At 38.1% G+C, this 18,773-nt stretch overlaps 1 protein-coding gene across 1 annotated transcript in view; it reads right to left on the minus strand.

Moving 5' to 3' along the window:
- LOC149956640 (metabotropic glycine receptor-like) overlaps positions 1-18,773 on the minus strand; it is a 60,004-nt gene that overhangs the window by 14,548 nt on the left and 26,683 nt on the right. Inside the window, exons 4-5 of the mRNA XM_090165493.1 lie at positions 4,605-5,004; positions 3,380-3,488 (exon numbers count right to left, since the gene is read on the minus strand). Of these exons, the coding sequence (XP_090021619.1) occupies positions 3,380-3,488; positions 4,605-5,004 (509 nt within the window). The remainder of the gene's footprint in view (positions 1-3,379; positions 3,489-4,604; positions 5,005-18,773) is intronic.

Raw genomic sequence — 18,773 nt, forward strand, 5'->3', positions numbered from 1 at the left:
CAAAAAAATCATTATCTTACAAAAGAGATAACCAGTGTTCAATTACCAATATTTCTGATAACAATTTAAAATTAGATTACCTACAATTACATTGGCACAATATACTAAAATATAATTAAATTCAATTATAATAAATATTAGTCCCAACTCATTATAATTAAACTTAATAAACTAAACATACTTATCTTTCTTGGTCCAATTTCAATTAAGATATATTATAATTATACTAGTACAACTAAGCTTAATTTAATTAAATTGTAATTTTCATGTCTCATTTGATTTTAGTAATATTTTAGAAAACTAATCATACTCGAATTAGTTTATATTTTAGAAAACTAATCATACTCGAATTATTTTATATTTTAGAAAACTAATCATAGTCGAATTATATTATATTTAAGAAAACTAATCATACTCGTAATGAATTATATAATAGTAAACTAATCATACTCGAATTATTGTATATTTTCGAGAACGAATCATACACGAATAATATTATATTTTAGGAATCTAATCATTCTCAAATTATATTATACTTTAAAATCTAATCATACTCAAATTATATTTTACTTAAGAAAACTAATCATACTTATCCTTCTTGGAATAATTTCAATTAAGATATATTATAATGATACTAGAACAACTAATCTTAATTTGATTAAATTGTAATTTTCATGTCTCATTTGATTTTAATAATAATTTAGAAAACTAATCATACTCAAATTATTTTATATTTTAGAAGACTTATCATACTCGAATTATATAATATATAAGAAAACTAATCATACTCGAATAGTATTATATTTTAGAAATCTAATCATTCTCAAATTATATTATATTTAAAAATCTAATCATACTCAAATTATATTATTTTTAAGAAAACTAATCATTCTACTTTTAAATTATATTTTAGGATTAAATTTTCAATCTTTCTGAAAATAATTTCAAGGTAAATTTAATTTTTAAATTAATTGTAAGAATCTGTTATTAAAACATTAAAACATAAAAATATAAAGGCGACTTATCCCCCTTTTCCACGTTTAGTAATATTTATAGAAACCAGTTGGTGAATGGTACCTTAAATTTTACTTAAATTAATATAGTTAAAATTATTTTATTTTATTTTATTTTATTTTCTATTTTACTTATTTCAGTCCTTTATAAAAAAAGACACAACATTGATGGTTATTAGTTAGATACTCTAACTTTCTATATAATTAAATTTGTTTAATAATGAAAATTTTATGAAGTGGGTATTTAAAGGGATTAAACTAGTTATGGTAGGCTTATTTCCGAAGGGTTATGGCTTTTCAACATTTCTCTTATCCAGTGTTGATTGAATTTTTTAAATGGTTTTTTTATCGGGATTAAATTGGGCTTTTTGTTCGAAAAATCTCATCTATCACGATTTCAGTGCCCAACATCATTGGATAAAGCCTATTCCAATCTTTACGAAACCAAAACAACCGATATAATCACAGAGATTGTCTCAAAGTAAGTAAAATAAAAACCAACGCAAAATTGTAAGAGCAATTCTGTAACGTGGCTTAAATATATTTTGGTCGCCCTCCTAGAGTGTACGGTATTTAAAATAAATAGCGCTCTCTTTATGCTGTAAACATTTCTCGTGACAAATTGGTTTACATTTTTCCCAAAGCCTTAAGCGAGGGAGAGATAAAAAAATGCGAAAGGAGGGTCTTGAGCTGTTGATACAGCTGCTACCGGGTCTTCGTCTCCTAAAGAGACCGAGAAAGAAGGCTTAGAAGGTTCACGCTTTAACGGGAACATAAATTTCACAGGATTCCCATTAATTATCCCACCAAAATCGTACGGGACAAACCAATCTATAAATATTCGGCTTTTTTAGTGTATCTTTACGGCAGCTTACGTTAAAGGAAAGTTGAGTTTCGCGATCACGGATTTCCTTATGAGCTTAAACGCACTCTCGCAAGCTCAAAATTTGTATTAGCGTCGAGTTCGGGACTACTTATTTTCTTTAAATTTTTTATATTAGATAGTAGCGGCAATGAGAGTAGCGGAGGTTTCTCTAACTACGCTGTACAGCCAAAGGTAGCGGATAGATGATTTTCAGCCCCCCGGAGTGACTAATTTCTAACTCTTTGGGGCATATAGTTCATTCCTACATATACTTTTACTCTAAGGTTCGACTTTTATAATAAAGATTGAAGTGAGATTGGAATAGCTCGTAGCACGCGTCGCGATAGACTCCATCGCCATCTCTTTTTAATAAAAGAATTAAAAGCTACCTATGTGGGAAAATTCAGCTGGCGAGAGTGCGTTTAAGTCTGTGGTAAAAATTCCGTTGTTACGCAAAACAGGGCCGTTGCGACAATACCAAGAATGAATTTAAGCAGTTAAGTATAAGAGGCTGCGAAGATTTAAACACAATTGGAAGCGAAAGTGCGTCTGCTTTCACTTTTTCTTGATACTCTTTCACACATACGATCGCCATCTATGTTTACGTTTTGTGGTTAGGATTTACTAATTTAGAATTTTTTTTCTAAGATTACTAAAGTTTACTGGTTAATTAACCGAAATGCTAAGTTAAAAATAAAAGGACCCAAGGATTTAATGAAGTATGAAATTATGTTTATTTTTAAACTTAGGTTAACTAACAGGATTTACTTAATTTTGAAATTATTTTCTTTTATGATAACATGTAACGGTAGTTTAATTATAAGTTGACTAGAATTTACTAAAATTTAAATTAAGACTTCTAAATTTCACTGGAATTATGCTCGCTTAAATTTACTAGAGTATAAAAATAAGTTCGAAAAATTTACTAAAGTATAAAATTAAGTTCATTTAAATTTACTAGAGTGTAAAATGAAACTTATCTAAATTAACGAGATAATAAAATGAAGTTTACTTAAATTTACGATATAATAAAATGAAATTTACTTAAATTTACGAGATAGTAAAATGAAGTTTACTTAAATTTACGAGATAGTAAAATGAAATTTACTTAAATTTACGAGATAGTAAAATGAAGTTTACTTAAATTTACGAGATAGTAAAATGAATTTTACTTAAATTTACTAGACTTCCGACTTAAATATATCTAAGATTTAGTATAATTTCAAATTAAAGTTCCTTAATATTCACAAGAATTTCATCTTACATTTTCCTAATATTAACAAGAATTTCAACTTTAAGGTCCCTAAGATTAATTCAATTTCAACTTTAAATTCCCCTGGATTTATCAGAGTTAAAATGAAAATGTTTCATTTCGTTTACAGAACCGAATTTAAACTGCTAACCACAAACTAGCCTCATTAGGTAAGTGGTTTTGCTTTAATCATTGTGTTAGAATTTAACACGTCCGGAAGACGATGAGTAGTATAGAAATCTTAATTACCTGAGTAGATTCAATTGGACATTTGTGTGTATCAGCGAATAAGGAACCGTCTTTGGCACATTGATTGACGCCCACTTGCTGCAGGTCGATACTGACAGTAGCGACTCCTCTTTGAAATATTAACGTATCATGAGTAAATATTTTAATGAAGATAAACTAAGCCTCCCAAAATCTCAAAATATCATAGAACGTATCGAATGGTCAAAGTATGATACTCAATGTATTTATTTTTTGAATAATTTCAAATAGGTATTTATAATAATAGTATAAACTGGAATGGCAGATATTTATGATTTTGGTGAACTATTCCTTCAAAGTTTCATTATAAAAAATACCCATGATGGGTAATTCAGCCTGAGGTTTACCAAATGGGATTAACGATCCATGTTATACACGTGAGCGCTGATTAGTTAATGATTTTTTAAAATCGTAGTACAAATACGATAGTTTAATTAGTCCATAACAGGTACATAAGTCTGTGATAAATTTGAAATGGGTCAATTAGTTTATGTTGGAACCATGGAATTTTTTGTGGTATAATTTAAGAATCGTATTTCCCGTTTAAATTAAATATATCATACAAAAGTTAACGCGTAGCATACGCAAGATAATTAGTCATAAGTATGCCATAAAATCCTTATCTTTAATGAAACTTTGTTTACGGGATATGACGGAAATTACGTCACTTTCCACTTCGCCATGAAATACGAGTAACTAACTTTACTGATGGGAACCGGAAGTAACTGAGAGCTCCTCGCACGTGTCTGGTTTTGCTAATCTTAAGTATAGCTCGTACCTCGCTATCACGTGATTCCGTTCCCATGGTAACATTTTCAATAGCTCAAGGATTGATTATAAGAAATAATGTATTTTTCGCTCCGCTTTATAGAATTTTTATACAGAGGCATAATTATGACGGATTATGTTGCACATTGTATATTATTGTTTAATATCTTTAATAAACCAGGTATTAAAGCTGAACATGGTTAATGTTAACCTCATATATAAGAATAGGTCGATTCTGAAAGTCAGTGAGGGAAATCTTAGTTTTCCCTTTCTTGTGAAGACTCACTTCGTGTAATCTCCCGCTCAGCTTATATAGCTTAGATGACGGGACAGGCTGCGTTACGCCGAAGGGTAAGAGAGTCTTCGCAAGATGGGGAAAAATGTTTGACCCAGTGACTTTCAGAATAGATCTCCTTAAGCCAAGGATAAATGACGATACCTAAATTCCATGGAAGATCCGTTTCTTCTGCCGAAAAACGGAACCGAAAAGGTGATGACCCATGTAAAGGTTCCACCGCAATCGAGATAAGGCGAAGACCAAACACCGCTGCCAGCGCTGACCTCAGAGTCCGAAGCGTCATAGGTGAACTCGGAAGTGTTACCGCCTTCTTCGTCCGCCGTATCACCACCGCCGCCATTGGAAGAAAATGTATTGCTGCTAGATGATGACGAAGTAGTTCCGGTGAAGGTGTCCGAGGCGTTCTTGGCAGACTGCTTCCAGAACCACTCCGTGCCAGGTACTAATGGATCGTCGTACGAGAAGTTGTACGACTCGGCCAAGTCTTTCATTATTATGTGACGACCATGTCTCAAAGCGCAAGGGTAAAATAAATTTCCACCTGTCAAAGAAACAACTGGATTAAACGATAGAAGTTTCTGACTATAAGAGGAAATGTGCATATGTTGAACACACAAAGAACGAAACGTCTCAAAGCGTAACCGTAAATTTAATTTCTACTGGGCAACGGATCACCTTAATTAAACGATATTAATTAAGACTGAGAAGAACTGGGTGAAAACTCGGAGCTAGAGCTCTTTCTGCGTTGAGTTTGCAAGTTCTCTCTCCACTAGTAAAAGAGGTTTTAACCGACTTCTTCGGTTTCCCCTTCCATAAAAAAATGTAAGGTTAACAGTTATGGTAAGTGTAGGGAGATTTTGGCTAGCGTAGCATGAAGGGCTTGCCACCAGCTTCCTACGAATTGTACAACCGAATTAATGACGTTAAAAGTCACTAGACGACTTGGGCCTAAGGTGGTGCCTTAGCCTATAGCGTAGCTGGTGACCAACTGATAATTTTATTTTTTTTTAAATATCTATGCGTATATGAGTAGAATTTATTTAACGTGTCAAAGCATAAAGGTAAAAAAATTTCCACCGGTCAAAGCGACTCTTTGGTTAATAAAAATATATTTCTGAGCAGGGTAAAATGTGCATTTGTTTTACATATTTAAATAGCTTAATTACCTAATTTCTCAAAGTGCAAGAATAAATTATTTCCCATCTTATAACGAAACTAATTGTATATCCCACATGAATGATAATTGGTTTTAAATGTTGATTAAGTTAACACAGTTAAATAAATTACCATCTGATATGACAAAATTAATAACTGGAAATATGTGTTTATGCTCTTATTATTAAAAACCAGCGTTCACAAATTACCTTATACAAAATCACAATTTTGGTCACTGTCTTCACTCGGTACAAAAAGTTACAATTTGAAAGACTTCACTCCCTAAAGCTATCTTACAAATAATCGAACATCCTCAATAACATTAACTCCAAAAAAAACGGAAAATTGATAAATTACATAAAAAATTATTTTTCTTATTGTCCTATCTCTAGAAAACTCACAGTAAACGAGGGGCAAAATTATAAAATGCGACTGTATCTTATAATAAATAATAATTTTGATTCCACTATAAAAGTATAATGTGCTACGTAACATTTCGCTGACTCCTCCCTCTCCCGGTGAATATTTATTAACTTCCTCTATACCTAACCCTGTTAAGCAATTTGTAAAAGCACTCTAACGTGGTCGATGAGATTAGCTTGTTATCTTCTTTAAGGGTGAAAAAGATTCTGGAAATATATTTTCCAGAAAGCTTTTACACGTAATGAATTTTACCTGACCCGACTAAAGTGGATGCCAATTATCCCTATTAAAAATTCGTCCAATTGCATTAACTACTCAGAAAAGATGGCTTCATCTAAAGCTAAAACCATTTTCGCCCGTTCCCGATAAAATAATTTTCATTTCTAGCGAATTTTTGTTCAAATATTGGTCTTTAAGAAATTTTAATTTCAAAGGAAATCAATTTTGAAATTTTTACTTTTGTGATGCCCATGTCAAACATGCGTAAAAGTGGTCATTCAAAGTTAAAATTGGGTAAGTTTATCAAGAGTGCTGAATATGGTCCAAAATGGTCAGTTTGCGATATGAGTGGTCAATACGGTCCAAAATGGTCAGATTGCGATGGGAGTGGTCAATATGGTACCAAAGGGTCAGTTTGCGATGGGAGTGGTCAATATGGTACCAAATGGTCAGTTTGCGATGGGAGTGGTCAATACGTTCCAAACTTGTCAGATTGCGACGGGAGTGGTCAATACGTTCCAAACTGGTCAGATTGCGAGGGGAGTGGTCAATACGGTCCAAACTGGTCAGATTGCGATGGGAGTGGTCAATATGGTCCAAAATGGTCAGATTGCGTTGGAAGTGGTCAATATGGTACCAAAGGGTCAGTTTGCGATGGGAGTGGTCAATATGGTCCAAAATGCTCAGTTTACCTAACTCAGAAAAGATGGCTTCATCTAAAGCTAAAACCATTTTCGCCCGTTCCCGATAAAATAATTTTCATTTCTAGCGAATTTTTGTTCAAATATTGGTTCAAAATGGTCAGTTTACGATGGGAATGGTCAATATGGTCCAAAATGCTCAGTTTACCTAACTCCCCTAAAAACATTTGATTTCGTCAAGTAAGACCATTAGAGGTTCAAAACAAATAGTTAAAATATTATCTGACCACCGCAAGAATTTTTATTTTGTTTTGTAAAATTTCGAAATTCTTTGTATTTGCCGTAATTCCGAACCCGACATATATTGTTTTGGTTACCATAGCACTGGTAGTGGAAACAGAGTGGCTAGAATAAATGGCTAAGACTATTCAAATATACAAAAGTGTTATAGATAACGCCAGACTATCATGATTTTGAAAAAATTCGCATGAAATGCATTAATAAATGAACTATGAGATTGGATAGATAAATTTTGATGAAGGTGCAGTAACTAAATGTGTATAGCAATTTTTTTGGGAAAGGCTCCTTTTTCGCGGCTGGAACTAAATTTAAATAGCATATTTTAAGAAAGGTGCTTTTTTTGTCCGGAACTAAATGAAACCATGGCAATGTTTTCGAATGAAATACATCAACAACTGTGAGCTATGAGTTTCAAGATAAGCGAAGAAAGCGCCAGTTGAGTAAAATAATGCGCTCGAATGGCGCGTGCGTAAGCGTGTCCTGTGAACATTTGTTCAGCCGAACACCTGGCGTAAATAACGCATCACAATTCTAGAAGGCCACTTCCAGCCATTATGCTTCCTACAGCTTCCATGAGCAAATGAAATCCTCGCAATCGAGGAATACACTTAGAGAGGGTACTGTCTTTATCATTTCGACTGCCTTCATGTACAAGGACAGTGTTTCTTTCAGAAACTTTTCTTTCGGGGGTTTCCCAGACATTTGGGGGTGCCGGTATCTAGTGACGAGCGTAGCGCTCCCTGCACGCCTAGCAGTGGCAGCGGAAAAAGGGGAAGCTCCGGGGGGGGGGGGGGCGGTTGACTTTCTCCGGGGGGGCTTCTCCTGAGAGATGCCTGAAAGAAACACTGTACAAGGGTTGGTCAAAAGTGACAATGCAGTGTGATTGCTTATGACGCAGAGCTTTATTAATAGCAAACATCAAAGCGGTGTAAATGGTTGTTAGGTTACTCGGGGTCCATGGTTATAAAAGGTTGTGCCTGAACTTTGGATGTTTCGTAAGATGTTGATAACGAAAACACATTTTGCATAAATCCATTCCAACCAGGTCTGCCCTTTTCATCCAGCGTACCGATAAAAATAATAGATCTAATAGATTTTTTGAAGTAAATAAGCGTGTAATAGGCTCCTCTTTATTAAATTGAGCTTTCGAAATAATATTTTTAAGACCAGATATTTTAGGATGGCAATAGGCAATCGGTGTTATCTTTCCAGCTCCGTTTAACATTTATCCTACGGTTGGCGTCAAGATTCTCGGAACGGCGATAAGATCATGTACAGTTCTTGAAGGGGTCACGCGCTTAATTCCACCCATGCTATGAAAAGTACCCTGTCCGTCAATCGTACGAACATTGAAATCCGCATTGTCAAAAACGAATTGTACATAGCCTTCGTCATCTATGACTGTTGAGGCAGAGTGCCGCACTTCTGCCCTCTGAAATCTTATAGCCTCTTCATATGGCGAGCACATTCTAAAATTTGCTAAAATATCCAATAGTTGCTTCGATGCGTAGGTGGACAGCCAAGACAAATTGCACGGAAGAAACGGAAGAGCGTGTTCGAACGGCTGAAACAATCGCCTGCTCTATCGCGAGGCATTTCTTCTGAGGAGCTTGAGTGACGTTGTCGACAAATAGACGTAGAGTCCCTGGGATTTATTCAGGATCACCACTTAAAATATCACTTTCGGAGGGGTTAATCGTCTTATCATAGACTTGTGAGAGAATGTCTTCTCGAATAATACTAGCGACGTCTTTCACAATTCGCTTTCGTTCTTCGATTTCATTCTTGTTCCTTTCATTTTATCATTTATCTAATAACAAATGGTTTGCAGATTCTACGAATGAAACGATACTTGGTTTTGGTGTGCGATCAGTAATTTTCATTCTATCTCCGAATGCTTGAGTAAGTTTCCGTCTAAAATGAAATTCGGTGTAACAATTGTCTTCGTCACATAATTCTCGCATTTTCTCGTACAGTTCTTTGATTGAACATTGGCATTCGTCATTGTTAGAAATGTAATCATAAATTTTTCTGAATGCGTCACCAGCGGTGGAAAACTCTGGTCGAGTAGTTGGAGTTTCTTTTGATGTTAAATCTAGTCTAGCAATTTTTTTGGAACACGGAGAATGGTAACGAGCCTCGGCAGCTACCAAGTCTATTGTACGACCGATTCTGGCCAGCACTTTATCTCCCCATTCACCATGGCGTTCGAGGACAATCGAGTGTATTCTTTTCTACAAGCCGTGTATAAAGTAACACTATCCAAATCGGCCTTTTTTTTCGAGTCCATCTTTTCTCCTGATACCATGAATTTATTCATTTTACCCATGAATATAGAACCGCTCTAGATATGTTTCTATCTCTGTCGGAAAGAGGCGGAACTATAAGCTCCGCCCCTCTGACACCTGACGGATATACCATGGAGGAAGCACGTGACTGATACTGCCTTCAGTCAATAGGAGCGGACACGAGGGGTCCGTCACTTCGAGGAATCTCGTACGGACCTTGATTCCGTAATTCAGAATCTCAAGAATCTAATCAGGAATCTCTAGAATATTCGAATCTTCGGAATCTTGGAATCATACTCGAATCGATGAATTACATACGAATCACGGAATCAAAGATTAATCACGGAATCTAAAATTGATTTAAGGAATCACAGTCATAAGCCTCGGTCACACTTACAGCAACTGTCGGCTCTATCATTGCCATCTGTATTATGAAAAGGCCCCTGTTACTAGAGATGTCCATGAATCTATGTTATTCTTCGAAAAAAAAATGACTTGAGTGGAGACCACGGTGCCATGGATTAAATAATTTTGTAAGGTTATTTAATCCATGGCGGTGCCATCTATTAAAGAAAAATGAAGTTAAATTTTAACGTCCACTTTGGATTTAATGATGTGATCCGCGCGGATCGCGTTTCTCTCCCACCCCCGGCGAAAGGCGCCAGGGGCAGCGTTGCGATTCTGGTTGCTAGGTCTCTTCCGATGGTACAGGATGTGTCGGGATGGCAGTGCTGGCTCTTAAAATTCGCTTTACCACTGGCTGGATAACGCTTTTTAACATCTATGACTCGGGTGGTAGCCTCCAGACAATTTTTCGACGATCTTCTCCTAGGAGTTGACACACCAGCTATTATCCTAGGCGCTTTCAACGCACACAACACACTCTGGGGTAGTAGTCATACGGATCAGCAAGGCTGCCTCATCCAGAGTTGGCTAGAAGCTCAGGACCGTCTGGTCCTCCTCAACACTGGAGGCGCCACCCGCCGCCCAACTCGGGGCCCAGAGGCTGCCCAGGATCTGACTTTCGTAAGCTCCACATTGGCTCACTCCCTCCCGTAGACAGTCTTTAACCGAGGAACAAATACAAGTCCTACGGCAAGTGCTATGCATTGGTACTATCCAGCGGTGGACTGGAAACGTTTTAGAATCCTTTTGAATGACACACTGGGGGACGCTCCGTTATCTGGATACTCTGCAGAAATTTTTTTCCCCGCCAGACGGCCCTGGCTACGATTCCTATCAAAAAAGGCGGATGGCGCTCGTCTCCTCGTCAGGCTCCATGGTGGGATGAACGCTGTTCTAACAAGGCTAAAGAAGTCCGTCAGACCCGTCGCAGGGCCCAGCGGTCGGGCATCCTGTTGGACCAGGTTGCTAACATAAGGGAGAAGGCTGTCTATAAATGACTGATTAGTGACATGAAGCGTGCTAGTTGGAAGGCCTATTGCCACAGGCTACATGCACACACGCCCCTGCCTCAAGGTTGGAGCTAGGTTAATGGTTCAAAACAGGGATCCAACCCAGAAAGCTCCTTACGCTCCATAATGGGGCTGAAATACTCACTGACCAGAAAAAGGTTGTGGAGTGTTTCGCATATTCAGCTGGCGCTGACATACATCCCCCGCCAATGGCCCATTCTCGGCAGAGGAGCTATATGCGGTCATCTCCGGGTTACGCAATACGGCTCTGGGCGTGGACCACATTTCTAACCTTATTATCAAAAATACTACTCTGGCGTTCCGTACAACACTTCTGAGTTTCTACAACAGCCTGTGAGAGGCGGGCATCATGCCGTCGAGGGGGATGCAAGCCATCCTCCATCCGATCTTAAAGCCGGGCAAGTCCCAGACTTCTGCTGATTCATACAGAGATTTATCTCTCATCCTGAACCTGGGAAATCTTTATGAGAATCTGGTACTGGGCCGTCTGGTTTGGTTCCTGGAGAAAAATCATGTTCTCCCCCAAGACCGATCGGGTTTCCGGAAGGGTCGGCGGGCGACGGATAATGCTTTCCGATTGACTACGGCGGCACAGTGTGCCCTAGCAACCAACCAATTTTGTCCTGGATCTATAAGACTCCTTTGGCGGTGTTCATCACCAAGCGCTCTTCTATTAGCTCCAACGTTGCGGCCTCGAAGGAAACCTTCTCAGCTGAGTGGAAAGCTTTTTAACAGATCTTACCTCCCAAGTGCGAGTCAACGGAGGGATATCGGCACCTTTTACGGTTACGCAGGGCGTCTCTCAGGGCAGCTCGGTAAGTCCTCACCTCTTCAGAATCATGCTGCATGGGAATCCCTTGCTATATCCCAGGGCGGTCGACCAAGGTGAACACGCAGATGATATCGTCGCCTGGATATGCGGTCGGAACTTTGAGCGTCTACATACGACCATGCAGGTCACCCAGGACAATGTTTCGTCCTATGGCGTAAGATGGGGCCTAAACTTCCAGCCGCTGAAATGCAAATACATGGTTCTATCCAAGATCAAACAGATTCCGGACGCTTTTCAACTTCAGCTAGGACGCAATATCCTGCTGATTGGGAAGCCTGCTGTGGGGCGGCGGGCCTCCGTTGGGTTTCCCGCCCTATTGGAGTCACACCGGGATAGCCGGTGCCAGCTGTGCCGGGTTACTAGGACTGCTGTGTGCTCGTCGTGCCCCTTTAGGAGCTCTCTCCAAAGGGTTTGACTCTTTACCAACGTAGGTGGGGTGTTGGCTGGAGTTCCTACAGCATAAACTCTTAATCCAACTGCTGTGTGCGAAGTTGGAAATGGTCCACCCATTGCTGCACCTTCTGCTGGTTGAGTGGCTTGCGTCAGAGGTGCGAACATCAGTAGTAGGGTACTACTACCCATGCTGGATTTGTCACCTTTCTGGGCTAGGTGGACGCTGGCGTAAGGCACTATGATGATAGACCTCCGGTGGTATGGTCTCTGTTACTAGGTACACCGGGCTATAAATTCGGACACACTGCTTACTACACCTCCTTTTTAAGGGAAGGATTGTCTCCTCTCGAAAATTTGGAACATCGCTTCCCGTTGGGACGTTTACCATTCCTCCTCAGGCGTTTGGCACAGGCCAACAACCTCTTCAATACCTCCCGTCGCCATTTGTCTTCCAAGGATTCGCCGTCCTGGCAACCACCCGTCGCGATGATTCTCTCGACTTGGCTCACTACCGCTAAGGAGGACAACAGTTCGGATATGCTGCGACAACTTTTCCTCGCGGCTCTAGAATCTCACGGAAAGAACGCTACAGTCATCTATACTGACGGCTCGTTGGCTGAGGGCTTGGGTGTGGCTTTTGTGATCCAGGTTATCAATGACGGCGCGACGTGTTTTGTGGATTCCGGTCATCCCATAAATAGGATCGAACTCTTCGCTACTCAAATGGTTTTGTCTTACGCGTCGGTAAACCTCCAAGGCACTTTGGTTATTTGCTCGGATTCGAAAGCGCTCTCCCGCAGCTTCACTCTCGTTCTACGGACCCGGTGGTCTGCACCCTTCACGACCTTTGTGATGGATACCAGTGGCCCATAACTCTCCTGTCATATCCGGCTCGTGTTGGAATTCCGGGCAATGAAATGGCGGACCGTCTGGCGGGAGTTACTAAGCTTCTACGCCCACCAAAGGTGGACTTCCTCCTCGCGGGGGCAGATTTCCCACTAGGGCGGTTCTCCATCGCTTTAATCTAAGTCCCATGGCCTCCTGCGCTCAGTGTGGAGCCGCAGTGGATGACGCTTCCCACACTTTATTCGCTTGCCTATCGCGACGGAGGGCTTGGGCTTTTCTTCTTCGGGCAGTTACGTCTAGGGCTCTGCCGACCAATCTAGTAGACGTCTTCAGTGCGGTACACGCCGGATTCTCCGACGTCGTTGCGGCCACATGTGACATTTTACGGAAAACCATTCAAGCCTGACTGTAACTCTTTCCGGACGTTTGTTTGGGCCTGTTATTTTATTTTATGGTATTGTAGTGGATTAGTCCCTCTCCTGGGTGCATGGTGTGAAAGCTTCCAGCCATAAACACCAACCTTTTACACGTTATTCTGCTCCCCCCCCCAATGATAACGTAGTCAGAGCGCCGTTGCTGAATAATATATTTAAACAACTTATACTCTATTTAGTGGACTTAAACTTAAATTATACATCCCGTGGAAAAATATTGTTTATAATTGCGGTAATTTATGTTATTCACCAATTTACAAACGATCCCATCAACGCGAGGTGTACCTATAATTATCGCCTTTTGGGTCAAAATGTCACTTAACTATCTTGTTTTGGTGTCAACGATAGCGACGTCTGATGAAAAAAGAGCTACTTGGCGTCGAGCCGACACTTGCTTTAAGGCCCGAAATCGGTTTTTTAGATATTTAAGCGATTTAACCAGAGATAATTTATATCTTATTTAACTAGGTTCACATTTATGGTCGAAAACGATTTGAAGAGCTTCGAAACCTTTTTAGACGTATCGCGTATGTGTGAACGTGGCTAAAGTTGAATCGTATTCGTATTACCGAGCGTATTAGCCTCGGTATTAAGCTGATCGTATTCTCGGGCGAATTACAACCGATTATCATTTGGTTGGCTCGATTTTTTTTTATTCGATTGTAACGTGTGGGACAGTTCAGTCCTCTCGTCCATTTGATTAATCAAATATGTGTAACGGCCAGTGGCGGAAGTATGCTGACTACCCGTTGGGGGATTGGTGGTCGTCCTCACACTGCCATCCACAAACTCTGCCTCCCGGACGCTTGGGATTACAGGAGTGCGCCACTACTCTCGGCGTTGGCTCGAATTTGGAACTTTGAAGGCGAGGTTTGAATCTCAAGCAGACGTTAAATAAAGTGAGCCCCTTTACAGGGTGGGAAATAAGGAACTTTTTAAAGTGAACCAGTGAGTGGCAGTGACCATCAACTTAGCCTTCGACTCCGTGCCCTGAAATACCTGAGTTAATCCACAATGTGTATCCGTAGAACAAGTGGAATTAAAGGCCACACTGGCCTTCGAATTATTACAATTTCCTGTGCGAAATTATGACGTAGGGAATGAAAAGTCACCTGCTACTCGATTTTCGGGCTGGATTTTTCAAACACCAGTGGGACCCTTTTATTAAGTGGGCCAGTGAACCACTGACCCCTCAACTGACCACCTTCGATTTAATTTTAAACTGACCTAGACAATTTATAACTGCTCATTTGCCTAGTCACACCGCCTCTTCTATAATATTCGAACAGCTAGATTGGTTTTGGTTGCGAATAGATGAATCAAGGAACCTTGTACAAGTGTGTAGCCGAACAATAATCACGGAACTGAACAAGAATCACGGAATCGAACAAGAATCACGTAATCGAACAATAATCACGGAATCAAATAAGAATCAAAGAATCAAGAGTGGAATCACGGAATATTAACGAATCATGGCGGAATCACGGAATCTGGCTAGAATCTAGAATCTAAGCAAAATCAAGAATCTTGATTCCAGATTCCTTGATTCGGAATCTCGTACACGATTCATCGAAGTGACGGACCCCTCGAGCGGACATCTCCATAGAAGAGTAGGGGTACAAAAATTAAGTGGCTCTGCCGAACGGCGGAGACACGAACTGAGTCTCAGCGGACGAATTTTCGTGAAAATTGGTTGGACTTTGTTTTCCTAACTGTGTTGCAGTTCTGAGACTTTTTAATAATTTTAGTGTTTGTACTCAACTATGAATTTTTCATATGATTGTTAGTAAGTTTCCAGGTTTGATTTAAGACTACTTTCATAATTTTCCCCTAATTATTTCACTCGTAATCTACTTTTGAAATCAACGAAAATTTTAAGGCGAGGAAATGAATTCCCCGCCTATTTGTACTAGGCCTCGGTTTTAATGTTTGGAATTTAAAAACCATTGGGCAATAATTGAAAACGGCTGGTTCGTTACTCGTTTGCTCCTAAAGTGGGGTTTTAACTGTGAAATGGAAGACAAAAAGAGCTGATAATCAAAGTTTAATCTAATTTTCAATCTTTTCTTTGCTCTGCTTTAAAAAAAGCAGCTTCTTCATTCAAGCAATGAACAGCCCGGTTAATTCTGAATATAGTAAATATTTATTTTACTGCCAATTGGGTTACAAAGAAAAAAAACGAAATAAGATAAAGTTCTTCATCTGTGAAAGACAAAGCATAAACAACATTTAATGCCCTAATATCCAATCCATTTCACAGTTAAAACCCCACTATAGGTGCAAACGAGTAACGAACCAGCCTTTTTTCAATGATAGCGCAATGATTTTTAAATTCCAAACATAAAAACCGAGGCCTAGCACAAATACAGGTCCTAAAGGCGGGGAATTCATTTCCTCGCCTTAAAATTTTCGTCGATTTGAAAAGTAGATTACTAGTGAAATAATTAAGGGAAAATCATGAAAGTAGTCTTAAATCAAACCTGGAAACTTACTAACAATCATATGAAAAATTCATAGTTGAGTACAAACACTAAAATTATTAAAAAGTCTCCGAATTGCAACACAGTTCGGAAAACAAATTCCCGTAGTAAAAGCATTGGGGGAGACCTTGGATGAATGAAGTATATGGATATATCACTCCTTCGGAAACGCGGCCCACATTATTCCACTGAGTTGCGCGCCACCTAACGGCTAAAACTCCTGTTTTGGTGGTACAAACAAAAGCACGCGGGAGGATTTAAAAAATCTCACTAAATTAGGCTTACGTTGTAAGGTTCGGAATTAACGGGACTATTTTCAGGTTAGTGATTAGCATTGCATTCTTTAAATATTGTTTTTAATTAATAAAATAAAGATACTAAATTAGATAAATTTGTTAACGTAAATGATCTTTGTGATGTTATAAATTTCATTATATTATCAAAACATAAAAATGATAGGTCATGACCCATTTAAGCGCGCGTCGCGGCCAAAGATCACGCGTAAGGAGCATGCAGCGCATGCCCAACAAATTTGTACCACCAATTTTTAAAAAAATCGAGAGAACTTTGAGGGCCGCCCGGTTTAACGTTGGGAAAGGTACGAGTGATATATCCATATACTTCATTCTTCCAAGTGGAGACTCAGTTCATGTCTCCGCCGTTCGGCAAAACCACTTGATTTTTGAACCCCTACTCTTCTATGGAGATGTCCGTCATTTCCTCTAGCTTTTAATTGGCTAAAAAATTTTACGTAGTTGCGGCATAGCTTCGTAAGCCCTGCCACGGCCAACTTCGATCACGCGTACCGCGCTTTAGCGGCCCCGTCAATCGCCTCGCATCTAATGTTAATTTGCGTGTATGAATAATCCCGATAGGGGCGCTACATACGACCAAAAACCTACTACCACCAAAGGCGGGGAATACAAGCGAAAAAGCGGAAAAATGTTTTTTCTTCGGTTTTCCACTTTCCTATTTAGAAAAAACAAGGTATAGTAAGTTAAACTATCTTTTCGCAATATATTTATGTATAATTCATAATTTAAAAAAAAATATTACCTTATAAATATTAAATGAAGAAAAAGAAACGCGTTTTTTACGCGAAGGCGCCATATTAGAATACATATTTTTGAAGGCTGTAGAGGTGTTTAGAGCGTTTTGACGTGTAAATAATGTATCTCTTAAAATTTATAAATCTTTAATAATAACAAATATTTATTAATAGTATATATATATATAGCAAATTCGCGAGTTTATAACCGTTCTTAGGTAGTATTTTCAGTAAATCTAATTAGTTTTAAGAGTAAGAATCTTAAAACTAATATAATTGAAGATAAAAGATGCTTAGGTACATCTTTTTAACTAAATAGGTAGAAGATAGATGGTCTTCAGCCTGCATTTCAAGGAGGATGATTTCTTTTCAGGTTTGTGCCTTTATTATGGAAAAATTTTCAGTCAGATAAAATTAGAAACCGGCCCTTTCTAAATATACAATATTATTCTAAGTTTAAAAAGATGAAAGCTTAAAACTTGTTGAAACCTAAAATTATAATTTATTGCGCTTATAATATAAAATATATTTTAACTTAATAATATTTAATAAAAAATGTTAAAATAATATATTTACCCTGAAGTTACAGTGAATCTTCTTTTCACTTTTTGTTTTATTTATTTATTTATTTACATGTGTTTCAAGTATTAAACAATTATACTATGTTGCTGGCAGCATCTAGAGGATGTTCTTGGTTTCTGTTTAACTCATTTACAATTAATAAACACCGTTAAAAAATTTGAATCATAAAAAAAATATTATACTATTAGTTAGATATTAACCTACATTCGGTTTAATTCAATGTTTTTTAAAATATATTTAAAAATAATGGTTTTTAGTGGACTTTTCCTATCTGACTAACGTTAAGTTTTGGTCGTAGCGAAAGCCTGGTGGGAAAATATATACACGGTAAATTCAGGCGACTGACAGGGCCGCTAAAGCGCGGTACGCGTGATCGAAGTTGGCCGTGGCCCTGCCTTCTAGCGGATCGGGATCCATACAGATAAGGTACAGTTCTATATTCATGGGTAAAATGAATAAATTCATGCAGATACTTGATTCTACAACCGTCTTTAAGCCTAGAGTAACACAAACAGTCTCTCCCTTAGTCAAACTTGTTCCGCAAATAATGCATTCCATCGACCCGAAACAGCTATGGTCCTTATTCCACTTTAGCTTCCCTATAGTTACCCATTGATCTACAAGTTATTTGATAGTCCTTATCGGATTAAAATATCAAAAATGCATGCGACAATTTCCACAAAAACTTTATGTATCTAGAATCAAAACTTTACTCCTAGAAATAACCATAACCATCTACGTATAAAACGCCACCTATAACAATATCGTTAATATTCTATGTTTAATTTTTAAAATTTATTTCTTGAATATTATATTTGTAAAAGACAGTTTTATAATATGGAACATTACTAAATGTTTAATTAATTGCAATATTTAATTGTAATTAGTGTAAGTCACAAGGTGGCGCTATCAAAATATTATGCTATTTCAACAACAACTTTGAGCTTCGATAAGCTAAGAATTTGAGGTATAAAACCATTGGCCATTTGGTAAAATATCCACCAAATATATGCCTCTATTTCAAACCTAAGAGTTATGATTCTTAAATTGAATTATTCGCTTGAAATATGCTTTTATCAACTTCCGTTTCACAGTGACAATTGAAATTTATGGAAAAAAGATAAAGGTTGGCTGCCATTTTAGAAAATGGTGGCCCAAGTTAAGAGTAAATTTTGATCTGACAGATATACTTGTCCTAAGATAATATCCGTTGCAATGAAATTTCTATTACTT

Source organism: Leiobunum rupestre, chromosome 2 (assembly GCF_980474605.1).
Source record: "Leiobunum rupestre chromosome 2, qqLeiRupe1.1.hap1, whole genome shotgun sequence".
Classification (NCBI taxonomy): Eukaryota; Metazoa; Arthropoda; class Arachnida; order Opiliones; family Sclerosomatidae; genus Leiobunum; species Leiobunum rupestre.